Source organism: Metarhizium acridum (genome assembly GCF_019434415.1).
Source record: "Metarhizium acridum strain ARSEF 324 chromosome Unknown scaffold_577, whole genome shotgun sequence".
NCBI lineage: Eukaryota > Fungi > Ascomycota > Sordariomycetes > Hypocreales > Clavicipitaceae > Metarhizium > Metarhizium acridum.
The window spans coordinates 665,171-681,284 of NW_027094045.1; the positions used below are offsets into that span (position 1 = coordinate 665,171).

A 16,114-nucleotide genomic window follows, 5' to 3' on the forward strand; every position below is an offset into this window, starting at 1 on the left:
AACATCACAGCAGCGGTTATGCTTCTCGTAATATTGCCAGCGGGCTCTTGGGTGCTCGTGAACAAGCGTAGGGTCGGACCTTTGAACAGAGATTTAATCCTGGCTCGCATATCGTTAACATTCGTCATCGCCGGGAGCTTTCTCACAGCAGCCGCCCCTACAGTGTGGCTGTTCATCACTGCTCTTATCGTCACGAGCCTCGGTACCGGATTCTTAACCCTTTGCAGAGCCTTGCTGAATGCTGTTGTCGAACCTCATACCGTTGCCACTCTGAACACAACTGTGTCGATGATGGAGACTGTCATGGGCCTGGTCAGCTCTCCAGTTCTAGGGTGGCTCCTCGGCAAAGGCATGGAGCTTGACGGAGTATGGATGGGACTATCATATCTGGTTTGCGCAGGGCTTGCAGTACTCACAGGGGCAATGATGCTGACATTTAGACTGCCGACAGGGTTCGCCCAGTCATCTTCATGAGAGCAGTGCAGTGTGCTGAGATGGTTGAATCTGTGAAAAGGCGTACAGCGTTCGGTATTTAGCGAAGACAGTCGGCCCTGGATTTCCATCTTTCCAAAAAAAACATTTTTTTTTAATATTTCGGAGAACTTGAAACGTGCAAACACTTCCGGAACAAATGCCTTGAGGGGTGAATGTCCAGGGTAAACATTAAGCTCAATTAATAACGTGCGAGGTGTAGGCAATTGCGTCTTATCGATAAGAGCAGTTGCTTGGAAGACACGCATCGACCAGCCCCGCGCCTGCCTGCTAGTTGCAACTCCCCCAACAGCTTCAAGCACCAACACTGAATTCCATCAAGCCCTGCAGCGGACCGTTTTTATTTACTAAATCGTGCTTGGTATTGATCGTGACGTGCCGCTTCTTTATTTTCTGCTTTAGAGGAAGAAACAGCGAAGAAGTCAAGATGTCGGACGACGAGGATTTCATGCAGGAATCTGACGAGGAGCAGTATGGCAGAGTCACACCTGCCCAAAATATTCGAGCTAACCCAGTCTGTAGATACGACTTTGAATACGAAGAAGACGAAGACGACGAGTCTGGAGATGTTGATATCGAGAACAAATACTATAATGCGAAACAACTAAAGCTTACTGACCCTTCCGACGCGATTGGCGAATTCCTAGGCATTCCGCCACTTGAGGAAGAGAAAGGCGAGTGGGGATTCAAAGGGTTGAAGCAAGCAATCAAACTAGAATTCAAGTTGGGAAAATACGATGAGGTGAGATGGTTTCCATCGAATATGCTCTACTTTTTTGATGTTGCTAACGTTCCTCTAGGCAGCCAACCATTTTGCAGAGCTCCTCACCTACGTAAAATCAGCCGTCACGAGGAATTATTCCGAAAAATCCATTAATAACATGCTCGACTACATAGAAAAAGGCGCCGATGGCAAAGAAGCCGCGAAGAGCATGGAAAAATTCTATTCTCTTACCTTGCAGAGCTTTCAAAGCACCAACAATGAGCGGCTGTGGCTAAAGACGAATATCAAGCTTGCCAAGCTGCTCCTTGATAGGAAAGAATACAGCTCAGTCTCTAAGAAGCTTCGGGAGCTTCACAAGGCTTGCCAGCGACCTGACGGTACAGACGACCCGGGTAAAGGTACCTACTCGCTGGAAATTTACGCCCTCGAGATTCAGATGTTGGCAGAGACCAAGAACAACAAACAGCTCAAGGCTCTGTATCAACGAGCACTGAAAGTCAAGTCTGCTGTTCCGCACCCTCGCATCATGGGAATAATCAGAGAATGCGGCGGCAAAATGCACATGAGTGAAGAGAACTGGAAGGAGGCACAAAGCGACTTTTTTGAATCGTTCCGCAACTACGACGAGGCAGGGTCTCTACAACGCATCCAAGTGCTCAAGTATTTACTTTTATCTACGATGCTGATGAAATCCAACATCAATCCGTTCGACTCGCAGGAGACCAAACCATACAAATCTGATCCTAGAATATCAGCCATGACGGAGCTTGTCGACGCTTACCAAAGGGACGACGTCCATGCATACGAAAAAGTATTGCAAGGCCATCAGGACATCTTGGATGATCCTTTTATCGCCGAGAACATCGACGAAGTCACCCGTAATATGCGAACCAAGGGCGTTTTGAAGCTGATAGCTCCATACACCCGCATGAAACTCGGGTGGATTGGGAAGCAACTCAAGATCTCGCAGCCTGAGGTACAAGACATACTTGGATTCTTAATTGTAGACGGCAAGATCAACGGAACAGTCAACCAACAGGATGGAATCCTCGAAATTACATCCGACGCTGATCTTGAGCGAATCCAGGCCATGAGCAGCCTCTCCGCATCGATATCGGAACTGTTTGGTGCCGTATTTAATGAAGGTGATGGTTTCCGAAGCAAAGAGCGTGATGCTTCCCTTGATCAGTCAATGGACTTCCAAGGCCTGTCCATGGGAAAAGCACTGCGTGCGGCAGTGCAGCAACGAGCAAAGAAGGGCAAGGTCCCAAGCACAATGTGGGCATGAGACAAGGCCTGTCTAGTTGTTCATAAGACGTAAAAAAATTCGTAAATTATTTCTCTCACCTCCCCCTTGTTGTAATCCAACTTGAGCATTATAAAACTTTTGTAGAGTAGGTCAACCAAAAGCTCCCCGTTGGTGGTGGTTCTCTGTTTTTTCCCTCGCCGGCTTTGTCTCTTTTAGCCTCACGATTGAGCCAAAGAAAAGAAAAGACTTCGTTGAACACTAGAAACTTTCAAGGGGCTGTAGAACGTGTAGAACAGCTAGTCTGCCAGGTAAGAGACGTTGAGGCTGCATATACAACCATATTTGGGCAAGTCGGTGACCATTGGTGTGTAGTACGAAAGGCGTGGAAGAACGAGGAATTCGGCGCTAGACTTGCCCCAAGAAAGTCCCAAGGTAGCAAGAGCAGACTCAAATCGATCATAAATCGAAACCGAAAATTTGAGGCAAGAAAACCGTGGTACCAATCGTGAAGCTACGTGTGATACCTGGTGCTGAGATACGACATTACTCGTCGACTACAGCTTGGGACACAAATGCACAAAGAAGGGAAGGAGACTTTTCCGGACGGAGGCGACGACCGCCACAAGTATTGGCCATTCCGCACACGAGGTACATAATTAATCTATCAGATCCATCAGAAATGACGGATTGCGCTGTCTGTTTTTTTGCTGCCCCCCACTCGGGCCTTGGTCGTCCGCGTGGAGGAACTCTTGCGAGCAGCCATCCGAACCACAAAACAGCTCTTTCAGGGACAATCGCATGTCGTCTGCAGACGACGGGCACATCTTCTGGCCGGGCACGAGCTCTTGCCACAAGCTGGACACAATTCGTAACACAACATGAGTCTTTTCTGCGGAATAGGCACAGAGTGGATTTTGGTTTAAGGAGGTCACGCAAAGTTATCTGTTCAAGACCCGTGTGTACTCCATTGCATGTGGGTCGAAGGGTAGGACTTGGCCGGCTTGTTAAGCTCGTCATAATATCTCATGATCCTTTCGTTAGCGGATATGATAATATTTGCCTCCGCTATGGCCACATAGAATGACATGGGGTACGGAATAGACGACGAAGAGGCATATGAAGTACCATGCCGAGCCGCACTACCAATCCGGGTGAAACAGACAGAGACGGGACAGACTGAACAGCATGAAATCTGTACCTTTCCGAAGGATGCTGTACGACAAAGGTGAAAGAAAAACAAGTGCGAAGCCGAAAAAGTCACACATACGTGATGCTAGTGTTGCAATGTGGTGCTCATCCGGCAACGGGTAGTTCCGTAGAGACGGATTTGTCAATGCAAGAAATTCCAATTCCACTCGCAGTTTCTGTTGTTTTGGGTCAAGATAACAACGGCATTGTTTTCAACAGTTTCACACGTTGAGGGGCCTACATGCGTGCAAGAGACTGAGCAACTAAGTAAAACGGGTTTCTGGTGACCGTGGGTTCCTGCATCTGAAACAGCAAGCAACGGTCTGTGAGAGACATTGTTGTGCAACGCTCTCACGCCTGGGAGGTAGGTATTGCTGTACTCCGTACCAAAGGCGACTTCACAAGGCAAAAAATAAGTAGCAGGATCTGTTACCCCTCTTTGCCGGCTCATCTGAAGGCTAGTTTGATCTTGCTGCGAGAATTCCCCCTACTTTTCGGAGACTTGCAACACAGAAAGAGAAGTCAAAGATATGGTTTGCTTCATAGCATGTGAAATAAACGACCCAAGTGACGGAACACGACCTAGATCGAGACTCTGAGGAGACCATCGACCCTTGAGGGCCCAACAACAAGAGATTCAAAAGTGGGAACTAGAGCTTTCATCGAGAGGGGCGTCTGCGTAGAGGATCGGTGATATCGAGACAAAGTTTGTTATCGACGTGCTGCGATCCGTTGTGGAGTCGTTCACAGGCATGGCATCTGCGTAGGAAATTTCCTACTGGATCAGCCGATTTGGGCAGAGCGCGGTAGGGTTACAGCCCGGTACAGAGCCATACCCATGTGCATCTCGGCATCATGCCAGGGTTCTGCTGGATGCGAGTGGCGACGGCCGCCGAGGAAGTTCAGGGCAGATGAGCATTGTTGTGTCGTCGTTGCGTGGTTCAGGTTTGCTTCGGACTGGATGATGTGTGCGGGTTGCATGCGAACCAACATGCGGCGGATGCAACCATTTCGTCCATTTTTTCTGTTGTGAAAAATGATGGCTCGGATGGTGTCCAAGGGCACACACCATACTGCGTCATTTGCCAGAAATCATTCTCAAGCTATATCAAAGCAAGACTGCCCATGGTGGAAAGTCTCGGGAAAATCTCTGAGACTGATATCGGACCGCGTGCGCCCCATCTCGGAAGGGTTGACGTCGGATGCTAATAGCCAAGGCTTGTCAAGCGCCTTCTGAGTTGCGAATACTGTTACTCGAGACTCAGAGCGCCGGGGACCAAGCCACTTCCCGGACTGGAAGCTGAGTCTCTGACAATGTTCCGCCAAGAAATGTGGACAAGGCCCAATCTTCCTTCTCTGCTACTGCACTTTGAAGGATCATTAGCAAAAAGGTGTCACGGCAATTGGTAAAATGAGACCGGCCATGTCTAGCTTGCACGAACCGTAGGGGTTTGGGGTCGAGGCAAAGGCCAAACCAATGACTCGCGCCAGAGCTGGAGCTGGCTGTGGTTGCGTCCCGTGCCGTTGGTCCACTTATGAAATCTGGACCAGCTATGAAAAAATAACGGCGCTGCATAACGTCAAAAGCTCACTATGTATGGGGTAGAGAGTCTTGATAACGCTAGCCGATGTGGGTTGTGCTCGCCGGTGCCAGGCCGTGAGGCCCGTGGCCATCTGTCCAATTTCCAGCCAACATGGTAGAAACAAGAGGCATGCTGTTATCAGACCGGTCTGGTATGAGTCTCCTTCACCTTACCCAGAACCATGGATGCTTGAGGAGCAGCCGGTGCCGAGTTTCAATTTCACATAATGGCCTGTGAGCTAATAGGGCTCACCAGGAGAACATTGGATTGGCCACAAAGCAAATGCTATGCACTATGGGTCGCAACAGAACTTTAGCCCCCAGACCCTGCGCAGGATTGCTTGTGAAGTGGTGTGTCCTTGTTCTCGAGTCTAAAATGCGCTTGCCGGCGACGTGCACACCTTCGATGGGACGTGGGCTGGTTTGTGGTGCCACGAACTGGACATGGAGTCGACGTGAGGGCCAAGCGTTAGTGGATGTGGTGAAGCCGACTGGACTGGACGTGCATTGCAGATACTCACTGACACATTGATCGACGTATAAGCTCTTTGCGACGCGTGCAATGAGCGTGCAATGACGACGGCCAGACAATGGGCCATTCTTGCTGCCTCGAGCAGTTGCGATTGTTTTGCCCTCTGGTGCGGTGTTGGCCGGGATATCGTTTATAACAGCGGGAGATATAGCCATATTGACAAGGACCAGGGTTTTGACAGGGACCGCTTCCTCCGTCCCCCGAGAAGTCCATACTCCGTACCGGTCTGGACAGTGATCAAGCAAACAAGCAAGAAGACCTTGAGAGCGAGCAAACAAACAAGCAAACAGAGACAAGCAGCAGCTCGTGCGCTCCTAGTGCTTGGTAGGGGGCTTGACAGCGCATGTGAGGTCGACAATCGACAAATCGTCTCGGTACCATGTCTTCTTCAGCAGCACAGCTATGCCCTGGAAACAACGAATGGCGTCAATGCTGGAAATCTCCCTTCAGGCCCCAGTCCTGACACTTTTATCGGGGGCTCACCCTTGTCCACCCCCATCTTCCATCTTCCGCGAGCCCGTGTTGGTCCGCCTCCTCAAATAACATCTGACCAGGTCCCTTTGCCCGCAAAAAGCTCACGCCTTTGACCCTCACATGGTCCAATAAAGCTTCTTACCAACACGGCCCCTGTCGTACTTGCGGGCTTCAATTCTCCGCTTTTCGACAGCTCTCCGCCCCATCGGCGTCTGCCTGTGGGATTGTTGCGGCACGGAGAAGTGCTGTGATCTGGGACATGCTCGGCTCCCCCGCCATGTCATCATCTTGGCCAGTGCAGAAATCGGCCCTGGACTGGGCCACCGTCTGAAATTTCTGTTCATACGAGGTTCCGTGGCAGCAAGAGGTGTGCCAGAACAACCGTGCTCATGAAGACGGGCCGTCCGGGAGACGGCGTGGCAGCCGAAGGAGGGTGAAGAGGGGAGGCTGCATCTGCATGCGACGGCCTTGCTGTGCCATTTTGCGATGCCTCGAGGCGGACGACGGAGTCGACGTCGCGGGTCGCCCATGTTGCTCATGATGCCCATGTCGGCCGGGTCGCCAGGACAAGGACCGGTCGACCACCTAGGACGTTGACATCTCGGTAATATGTGGTGGATGTAAGTGAGTAACATGTTGTAGTATGTATGTCTGGATGTGTCGCAGTTGCGTCGCCAGACCCTCTCTGCCCATCCAATTGTTTTGGCCTGTCGACATTGCATCGACCCAGGCCTGGCGTGCTCGAGTGCTTCGACCATTCGACCAGACCTTGTCTGCTGTTGCCGACATGCATCTGGGACCCCGAGCTGCTGTCCATGTAGGTCATCGCAGCTCGTCTATATTATTCTCCACCTCCTCTTAATATTTCTGTCATCTTTCATCTTTGTCGACCTGCTCCGTACTTACCTCGGCATTCGTCAGCCTGGGCATTCGGCTCCGCGCCTCTTCAAGATCAACGTATGTTTGGTGAATTGTGCTTTGCACACCGAGAAGGCCGCCAGCCAGTCCTGCCGCGCTGAGAGACGGCGATTAATTAGCTACCCCGCCGGTGCCTTGTTCCTTCCTTCCAGTGACGTCTCCAACAGCTGGGCCAAGACAATTCGACGACACACTGAGATTGGCAAGAGCAATTGCTTTGCGACGGCTCCTTCCTCACAAAATCGTCACTCTCAACTCCAGAAATCTGTTTCCTCTTCCTCTCCCCTCGTCTTGCCTCCCCCTCGCATTCAGCAAACAACACACGATCTGCGGTAGGCTTGCCGCCGACCCTCTACTTCTTTCCTTCGTCTCGGCTGCCCGGTTTTAGCTGGATGTGACTCCTCACCAGCCGTGATTTTTTTCTTCTTGTTTATGCTGGTGTCGATCTCCCGAACCCAGACTTCTACGTCTTTGATATTACAGAGCAAGGCCCACGTCTGCACACGGATCACTACTCACTTTCCTTGGGCCCACGAAGTCTTGCATCGCCCGTCGTTGACTAGTGCGCTGCGCACACAGACCTAATCGAGGACAAAGCAACCACGGAGGACCACCAACGCTTCGACAGCCGAGGGCTCGCTAACCTGCCGTCTTCCAATCCTAGCTCGCCAACCACGCCCCAACAACAAGCTTCACATCGCCAACATTTCCGCTAACGCACGCGCTCCTGCCTCTCAGCGCTCACACCATCGAGACTTGTCGAGCCGGCTGTTCCTAGTCTGCGGCTACTACCGCACCCAACCCTCCGCTGCCCTGCTCCAGGCTCGGCAGTTCCCCCCACCCACACAGAAACGGTAACGCAGGTTAGTAGTTGTCCTGCAACAGGCGAGTCGAGTTTACCCGATACAAGAGGAGGACTGATGTTGGACTGAACAGGCTGTTGACATCACACAATCTTTGAGCAAGCGACGGACTCAAGTGACGCTCACGCTGCTCAACCCGAACGCCAGGGCTGCTGGTACCCGATCACAAACGTCGGAACACACGCCCACTACCGGCTAGCGACAACAATCCACGCGACAAACAAATCGTCTCTTCCCCCGATCTGCGTCTTGAACCCATTTCGTTTTCCCCCCTCTCATTCTTTCCGAAGTGGCGGCATGTTCCAGCCCCAGTCTACACCGTTTTCCTCTTCGTCTTTCTTTTCCTCCTTGCCATCATCCCATGGCATAGATTTTGCACCACTTTTTGGTTTACCACAACCCGCACATGCGGGAGAGAGAGAGTTTAGCCCCACACATGCAGGACACCAGCAGCAATATCTTGCCCATACGGGTGTCGCCACTGGCTCTTTGTCATCCTCGTGTGCCACTGACGCGCTCCACCCACAGCAACAATACCACCCGGGCCAACAGCTTCCACCACGGCCACCCTCGGAGCTCTCGCTTGTTGCCAACCGTCAACAGCAGCATTCGCCGAGCAGATCAGCACCAAGTATGGAGGAGTCAAACAGCCATGATATGGCTGCGCAGCAAGAGGCAGCAAAGGACTATCGGCCGAAGCTTCAGGTGGGCTCTTCTTCAGTTTGCTCTGCATGCGGGTTGTGTGTGTGTGTGTGTGTGTGTGTGTGTGTGTGCTGCGCTCCCGGCGCAGCACCCCCGGTACATGCACTAGAATCTCCTTTAGGGGAGTTGAAATCTCTTTGGTGGTCTTGTATCAATTTCTAACTAGGCAAATATCAACAGGGGCCTTTAGTAGGAGAAAAAACTCCGAGTGAAGTCATCACAAACGAATACGCGAAAGCAGATCAAGTCTACGTTGAGAAGACAATTGTAAGCCCTTCACCGACATGATCAATCACTAGCTATATGTTGCAACTGCATTTGGACTGCCAAGTTGACCTTTCTGTACTATTTCATAGGCACTACCCCAAACATACTCACACTATCGTCCTATAAGAGGCGATGGCAACTGCGGTTGGAGAGGTAAGCTTGTTCCTCATTTCGTTCAACAATAACCTCGTTTTCCATATGCAATCATGTGCCGGCAATTTCCACAAAATTTGCTTCTTGAGGTAGACTATATTGACAACCTTTAAGCAATCGGGTTTTCCTACTTTGAGAGTCTCATTGAGCGTGGCGACCAAGCTCAGATTGAAGGAGAGTTTGCGCGCTTGAAGAGTTTGAACCATTTGCTGGCAACAGTTGGCGAGTACAACTACTTCGAAGACTTTGCCGATGAAGCCTTTGATCTGCTTCGCGAAATTGCAAGAATCATCGACAAGCCAGCCGCTGCCCACGCTTTACTCCATCAGAAGTGGAATGACGCTGCTGTGGAAGGCAGCCTCATATTTTATCTCCGGTTGTTGGCGGCAACTTTTTTAAAGGCAAATGCAGAGACATACGCGCCTTTCATTCCCGGAGGACAGGGTGTTGATGAATACTGCAGCCATAATATTGAGACAGTTAATCGCGAGATTGAGCAGCTAGGCATTGTGGCATTGGTCAACATACTCCTGAAACCTGTCAACTTCGTACTGGAAATTGCATATCTGGATCGAAGTACAGGAAGCCAAGTCAACCAGTATCGTTTTCCCGAGGAGGCAAATGGCAAGGATGCCTCATCATTGGGTACAATCATATATCTCCTTTATCGACCTGATCATTATGACATCTTGTACCGAACGCCGACGGTAACGACCTCTCCGCCACCTGTGTCGTTGCAAGTAAATCGGGTCACGGGGTTTACACACAACACTGCATTTAACACCACAGGTGCTTCAATGGGCGCTTTCTCCACCGTGGACTTTGGTGCTCTGAGCATGATACCTGGCTTGAGCACTGGGTCTTCAGATGGACTAGCGGGTTTGATGTCCATGCCAGCGGTGACGGCACCAACTAACCCTATTATTGGAGATGCCTTTTCTTCGAGCCAACAGGCAGTGTGGATGCCACAATATGGGACGGACATACAGTCGACCAAAGGAGAGTCCCCCGCACAGCCACCGCCAGCAGTTGCGACGGTCCAGCATCCTTCACCATCTCCCCTTCTAACACCAACCACACCAATGAGCTCCAATGCCCCAATGATGCCTCCCTCTACAAACATGGGCCCTCAACAACTCCCTCCACACATGGCGACTCCCGGAGCCACAGGATATCCGATACGTTTCAGCACCCATCAGCTCGAGTATGAAAATAACAGCTTCCCCGAGCCCACCTTCCAGGTAACAACGAACACTTTCAAGAATAGTGTGTGGAACAGGGCTCACTATGGGAATCCTGACTTCCAGCCGGAGGAGTGGAACCCTGAAGAGGATGGCGCCGAGAACCGACTGGCTGGAAAGCGAAAAGTTAGAAAGGACTCGTCTTGAGGGTTAGGCGACGGTGCATGTGTCTTGGAAGAATATTCTACAGGCATGCACAATCTTCCCAATATGAAGTCAACATCTACAACCACTACGGAATAGAGAAAAAAAAGAAAAAACAGCATTTATCTCGCGTGGATGGCTGATACCAGTCAATATGAAAAAAATGGGTTTCACTGATCATTAATATGCAGTAAGCACAGCAGCATCCTGTTGGTGGCGCCTTGTATTTGGCAAGCAAGCATGGGGTGGATGTAGCTTGGGAGGATGTCGACAATGGCAGTGAGTAGTGTTAATCGAGGAAGTTGTCTAGCTAGATCAACTAAGGGGGTTTGAGAGCTGTGACAAGGAGCTGGCGTTGAGGCGATGTATCAAATATGAATCCATTACTTCTCAAGTTTCAAAAATCTCCCTCTTGCGGAAGCTCAGGGATCCTCATGCGTGTTCATCGCATTCCTCATGGATGTCACTCTTCCATTATCAAATACGTAGGTGCAGTCAGCGTGGGCAACGGGGATAGTTGTCCGCTCAAGGGCGGGCGTTGGCTGCTGCACTACAGCCTCGGAATGATGGTCAGGTGTTGAGGTTGCTTCACTCAAGAGGCTTGATGCGCAAAGAATCGTAGAAAACTCCTCTTTGGCGTGTATGGACGAGACTCGAGATTCTTTGGGGTTGCATAGTACAGCTCGCGCTATGGATAGGCGAGCCTTGAGCCCAGAGGGTAGGGTTCCTGATGCCATGTTCAAGGTTCCACGACAAACTAAGCCCTTCTTTAGAGTCAATGCTCATGTCAATAGGAGGGGGGAAAACAGGCCATCCACTCCCAGGTGATTGCATCTCGACAGGCCTGCTCAATAGCACCATCCGTCTGTCTTGTCACCATGGGCGATGATGTTATCACGTATTGTTCCGCTGTACAGCACGGCATCTTTACATCACAACTCCGAGCCGGCTCCGAAAGACCTGCAGATTGCCATGTCGAATATCCCTTTCATTATTGGATCGAACGGCCCCTCGAGCAGCTTCACCACGGAACTTTTTCCCGCTGCGCCCCGTGCCGACCAGGGCGAAGAAGCGACCTGTTGACGCTGTCAATGTGATATTATGCAGAACCGATGCCGCTTTGCCGTCCGGCGACGGATATGCAACGCCCAACAAGTTGCGCAGTGCTACCTCCCCTTTGAGGTTGTCTGTTTGAGCGTCAGCATATCCATCTGCGGCTGCGTCTGACACAGCGTCTCAAGAAGCAGCGCTGCATTCTTCGCACAGGCCACGTCTGGAGCATACGAGAAGATATCACCTGCAGACGCTATGCTGCGTGGCCACAAAGCAAATCGGGAAGTTTGAACACTGTACTCCCCAGTAGGGAGGAGCTTTGCGCCCCCCGGGACCAGAATATGAGGCACATGGGAGGAAACAGACTCGTACCGATTGGCCCATTCCAAAGAGGGAAAAAGAAAAGTACTTGACGTTTTTTGATGAGCGCTGCGCGTCCCTCTTGGTAACTTGCTGGCGGTACCACTGGGCCACTCTATCTTCAAGACGGAGCGTCGCAGTGGTTCGTATTCCGCGAATGGCTTTGGACACAAGACTTGCTGCGTGTGTGTCTTGCAGATTCTCTTTTGAAGATTCGACGGGGTTCTATATCGGGCCGTATCTTGTCGTGAAGATGAGCGTCATGGTGGCGAGGCCGACGAGTCCGAGTGTCCCAGCCAAATGAGGTGGCGACTATGAAACCTGCCACCACGGTCAACGATGCCATTGCATACTGCGCCGAGAATGATTCCACCGAGGCCGCTGGGTTGGTTTGCTTGATGAGCCGAGAACGCCGTCAACGCACCGGCTGTTTCCCGGGTTGGCGAAGAGGGCGGCGTCTTGTCGCAGAATCGCACGAAATGCCATGCTGCGCGCTATATCAGCCTCGACGAAGCATATGCGAACGGCACGCTTTGGAGGATGCGACCTGCGGGTATGATCCACGCCGTGAACCACTGCATGCCGGCTCAGGGGTGGTGGAGGGTTCGCGGAGAGCGAGCATCATGTAGCCGAATATGCCGCTTGGCGGGTATGCCATACCCGACGAGATTTTGCCGACCAGATCGAGTGCTAGGACGGGCAAACAAACGGCGGCAATTCCAGCGGTTGGTAATGTTCCCAAGAGTTCCATGAATTGAGGTTCAGCCCAGTAAGTGAGTGCGAAGGCGTTCAATGCGAGACCCATGATGCCGCTATAAGGAGGCCCGTGAAACTCTTTGCATTGGAAGGGGAGATGAAAGACCCAAGACCGCCAAGAATAAGCTGCTCAAGACGAATATTCCCACTGCTGCAAGGTCTGTCAGATCATTCAAGATTGCAGCTTGGGCAAACATGGTAGGGTTGAAAGAAGTACCAATGTATACAAAGTAACGGATCAAAAAACATTATTACTTAAGAAACTGGGTTTGACTGGTTGAATAAACCTGAAAACTTATCCACTAGAGATTCCAACGCGATCTGGCTGAGTTGGTACGACCTTTAGTATGCTCGACGACTGGGACTAATGACGAGCCGTCATCAGCGGCAGTGTAGCTCTGGTTACAGCACTAATGAGCAAGGCTTATGTCTACTGGCTTGGCGTATCTATATATGGCGAAACATTCGGCATTGCTCTGTGGCGTCTCTACTTGCGGATTCAAGAGGCTGGCGTGGTCCTCGGCACACTCGGGGGGGCTGGTTCTGAGAGCTTTTTGACTTTGTCCGTCGTCATTATGAGGCTATATCTTTATTGTTGTCTATATGGTCGAGTGATGGATAGTTGAGTTACGTATAGGTGGTATACGTATCTCGACCTGCTGGTGCTTGAAGGCCTTGTATATATAAAGTAAAAATACAATTAACTGTGAGGGTCGCGAGATTTCGTAAGCTCCGAGGTGTCATTTCGCTACGCATGTCTGACAAAAGTATTTGTCTCTAAACGAATCGTTCACCTACAATCTGTACGTGACAGGCTGGTGTCTCGACTGCGCGGTGGTATCCTTCTGAAAATAGATCTCTTCCCTGTACCGGCGCCATCGTTGGGTTCATTGTCAATAGCGCCAAACAGAAGTTACCAAGCATGCGAGGCATCCTTGACGACGGGGCATATTCTGCAAGTCAAAACGCCGCAAACACGGTGAAATTGAGACATTGATTCATACTCGCTACTCAGACTGGTGCATACTCACCATACGCTTCAATTAGACGGCGGAAAATTGAAATAATTCTACAATACAAGAGAATCTAAAGCTACGTCTAGTTAGACATGTGTGACTTGTACCCCAAAAGTTATAAATCGTCTTGCTGTATGTTTGCCGAATGCTTCACAAGTCCCTCCGACTCGTCACCAACTGCAGTGCCATCCTTCCGCCCTCTAGAGAGGAAGCCTCATGGGTACGTTGCCAATCATGGGCAAGGATCGCTTCTGGTTTGTACTATTAGAGTAGCGGTACGGCTTGCCATTGGCGTAGCACTCGGTCTCTCTCGTCTCTGGAATAGTGCCATTCAGCAGGTATCCACGAACAAGAGCCTTAGTACAGTCTGATGGATCGTTTAATGAAGCATGCCCATACCCATGGTGTACGACCAGCCTGGCATTTCTCACGGCCATTTCCTCGTGAAGCTCGCGAGCATTTTGGAGGGGCGTAACAGGATCGTGTGTTTCCGCGACAAGCAAGATTGGGTGCTTGAGGGTGTTATTCAAGTCGCCTTGATACAACGCTGCGCCCTTTGGCCAGTACTTGTTGTAGTTTTGGCACGGGAACACGGTTCCAAAATTTCCCCCTCCGGTCAGGAAGCTCTTTTCAGTCAGGTTGCGCCAGAGAAATTCCCAAAAGTCGAGGCCGCTGGCAGGAGGGCCGTCGCCGCTCGCGTCTCCGCATACCACCATGTACAGGAGCTCATTCGCGAAACCCAGAGGCTTTTGAGGCTCGTGTGGTTTGTACTGGAATTGTCCATGTGCCACAGAGGCAGCCGCTGTAGTGTTGCCAGATTCCAAATCCGCGAGCATTTGAGCCAGCTCTGGCCAGAAACGCGGATTATAGAGCGCACCTCCAATCACCCCCATCATGGTGCCGTATGTAATAATCACCGGCCCGGCCTCCTCGTGGTATGCTGGTATCGGACGCCTGGCCAATCCGTCAAGGAGCCTAGCCATCCTTGCCTTTAAGCTGTCCAAGGTCGCCTCGGAGCCATTAGCTGCCTTGGCAAGGGCGCATTTGCCGGGGCCGGCGGCGACACATTCTCCCAGGAAGCCTTCGTTCCAAGCAGCCGTTGTGCCGTGGACCGCAGTGGCTGCGTACCCTCCCGTGAATCTGTGCTTTCTGGAGTAGTCGACGCCGTCCAGGACAAGGCGTCCCACTTTGTCGGGGAACATGTTGGCGTAGATTTGACCAAGCGTGGTGCCGTAGCTTATCATGAGTCCCGTTAGCTCTGGCTCTCCAAGGGCAACGCGAATCGCCTCGACGTCGCGGGCGACGGACGCCGTCGAGACAAATCGGGGGACGTCGTCGAGTTGCTCAAAGCAGGCCTTGAACCTGGCGTCATTCACGGCGTTGACCACCTCCAATTGCTGGCGAGGGGACGGGGACTCTTTGAGATCTTTGCCAACCGCCAGGCTCCAACGATCCTGGAGCGCAGCAGGATAGCAATCTAGGGCGGGCTGCGACAGTCCCACGCCGCGAGGGTCAAAGCCGAGCACGTCGAACAATCCATTGCTCATTTCTTCCGAAAGTGTGCTCCCGCCACCAAAAACCATTCCCACACCACTTCCCCCGGGGCCCCCGGGGTTCACCACGATGGTTCTCGCGCTCTTGGCTCCAAGACCGGACACTTGATATTTGTTGACGGCCAGGCGCTGGATTCGCGTATCCGACTTGTTGAGGTAGTCCATGGGGACGTCCATGTATCCACAAAGGTAGAGGCCCCTTTCTTTATACCGGTCGGTGGAATTCGAGGAACCAGGTGTTGTCGAATTGTCAGGCGCTTCACCCCAAACCCACTTGTCCGGGTTGGGGTCAAACGCCTTTTCCCACGTCTCCTTGGGATTTGTATCGTTCAGCAGCGGGATGCCTTCGATAGTGGTGTTTGAGAGGCAAGGTATAAAGTTGAAGGGATCATCCGGCTTGGGGAACTGTCCTGTTGCGTTGGCGGGCTTGGCCTCACGACGGTGATGGGGACCTGCAGGCGAGGCTGCCACGGACGGCACCAAAGTCGGCTCAATACAAATGCCCAGAATGGCCAGTTTGGTCAGGAGTCCCAGGGAATTGCCTTCCAGCATGCGAGACATGGAGCCATCCGCAGGCTTCATCTTGTACGACTTGTATATAAAGATTGTGTATAAAGAGAGAATGAGCGGGCTTCAAGAGAGAATGAGTAAAGCCTTGACTGTGCAGAAATTCAATCCAGAGGCTGGGAAGCTCAAGGTCTTAAATACTCTGTTTGGGGCTTGTTTTTCACCGAGATGCGGACGTCATATTTCAAACATTGTTCATTTTCGGTACTTGGGAGCTGATGTGTCACAGAAACACAGCCGGCTCCGACCCACGCTCGACGTTGATATCCGCCGGTGCTCA

General features: G+C 51.6%; 3 protein-coding genes across 3 annotated transcripts; 2 read left to right on the forward strand and 1 right to left on the reverse strand.

Moving 5' to 3' along the window:
• The first annotated feature begins 779 nt into the window (after positions 1-779).
• J3458_021082 (uncharacterized protein) lies at positions 780-5,661 on the forward strand. The gene is made up of 2 exons (XM_007815021.2): positions 780-1,234; positions 1,293-5,661. The coding sequence occupies exons 1-2, from the start codon at positions 920-922 to the stop codon at positions 2,502-2,504; spliced, it is 1,527 nt and encodes a 508-aa protein (XP_007813212.1). The 5' UTR covers positions 780-919; the 3' UTR covers positions 2,505-5,661.
• Positions 5,662-7,140: 1,479 nt separating this feature from the next.
• Positions 7,141-11,338, forward strand: J3458_021083 (uncharacterized protein). The gene is made up of 4 exons (XM_066122392.1): positions 7,141-8,727; positions 8,905-8,991; positions 9,081-9,144; positions 9,259-11,338. The coding sequence occupies exons 1-4, from the start codon at positions 8,320-8,322 to the stop codon at positions 10,530-10,532; spliced, it is 1,833 nt and encodes a 610-aa protein (XP_065972646.1). The 5' UTR covers positions 7,141-8,319; the 3' UTR covers positions 10,533-11,338.
• A 2,576-nt stretch (positions 11,339-13,914) lies between these two features.
• Positions 13,915-15,849, reverse strand: J3458_021084 (uncharacterized protein; the record flags this gene model as incomplete). The annotated part of the gene is made up of 1 exon (XM_066122393.1): positions 13,915-15,849. The coding sequence occupies one exon, from the start codon at positions 15,847-15,849 to the stop codon at positions 13,915-13,917; it is 1,935 nt and encodes a 644-aa protein (XP_065972647.1).
• Between the last annotated feature and the right edge of the window lie 265 nt (positions 15,850-16,114).

Bases quoted from the DNA above. Each gene is read 5' to 3' on its own strand.
- J3458_021082 (XM_007815021.2), top strand. From the start codon at position 920: ATGTCGGACGACGAGGATTTCATGCAGGAATCTGACGAGGAGCAGTAT. The intron at 1,235-1,292 runs GTGAGATGGTTT...ACGTTCCTCTAG, and splicing joins AGTTGGGAAAATACGATGAG to GCAGCCAACCATTTTGCAGA.
- J3458_021083 (XM_066122392.1), top strand. From the start codon at position 8,320: ATGTTCCAGCCCCAGTCTACACCGTTTTCCTCTTCGTCTTTCTTTTCC. The intron at 8,728-8,904 runs GTGGGCTCTTCT...AAATATCAACAG, and splicing joins ACTATCGGCCGAAGCTTCAG to GGGCCTTTAGTAGGAGAAAA. The intron at 8,992-9,080 runs GTAAGCCCTTCA...ACTATTTCATAG, and splicing joins TCTACGTTGAGAAGACAATT to GCACTACCCCAAACATACTC.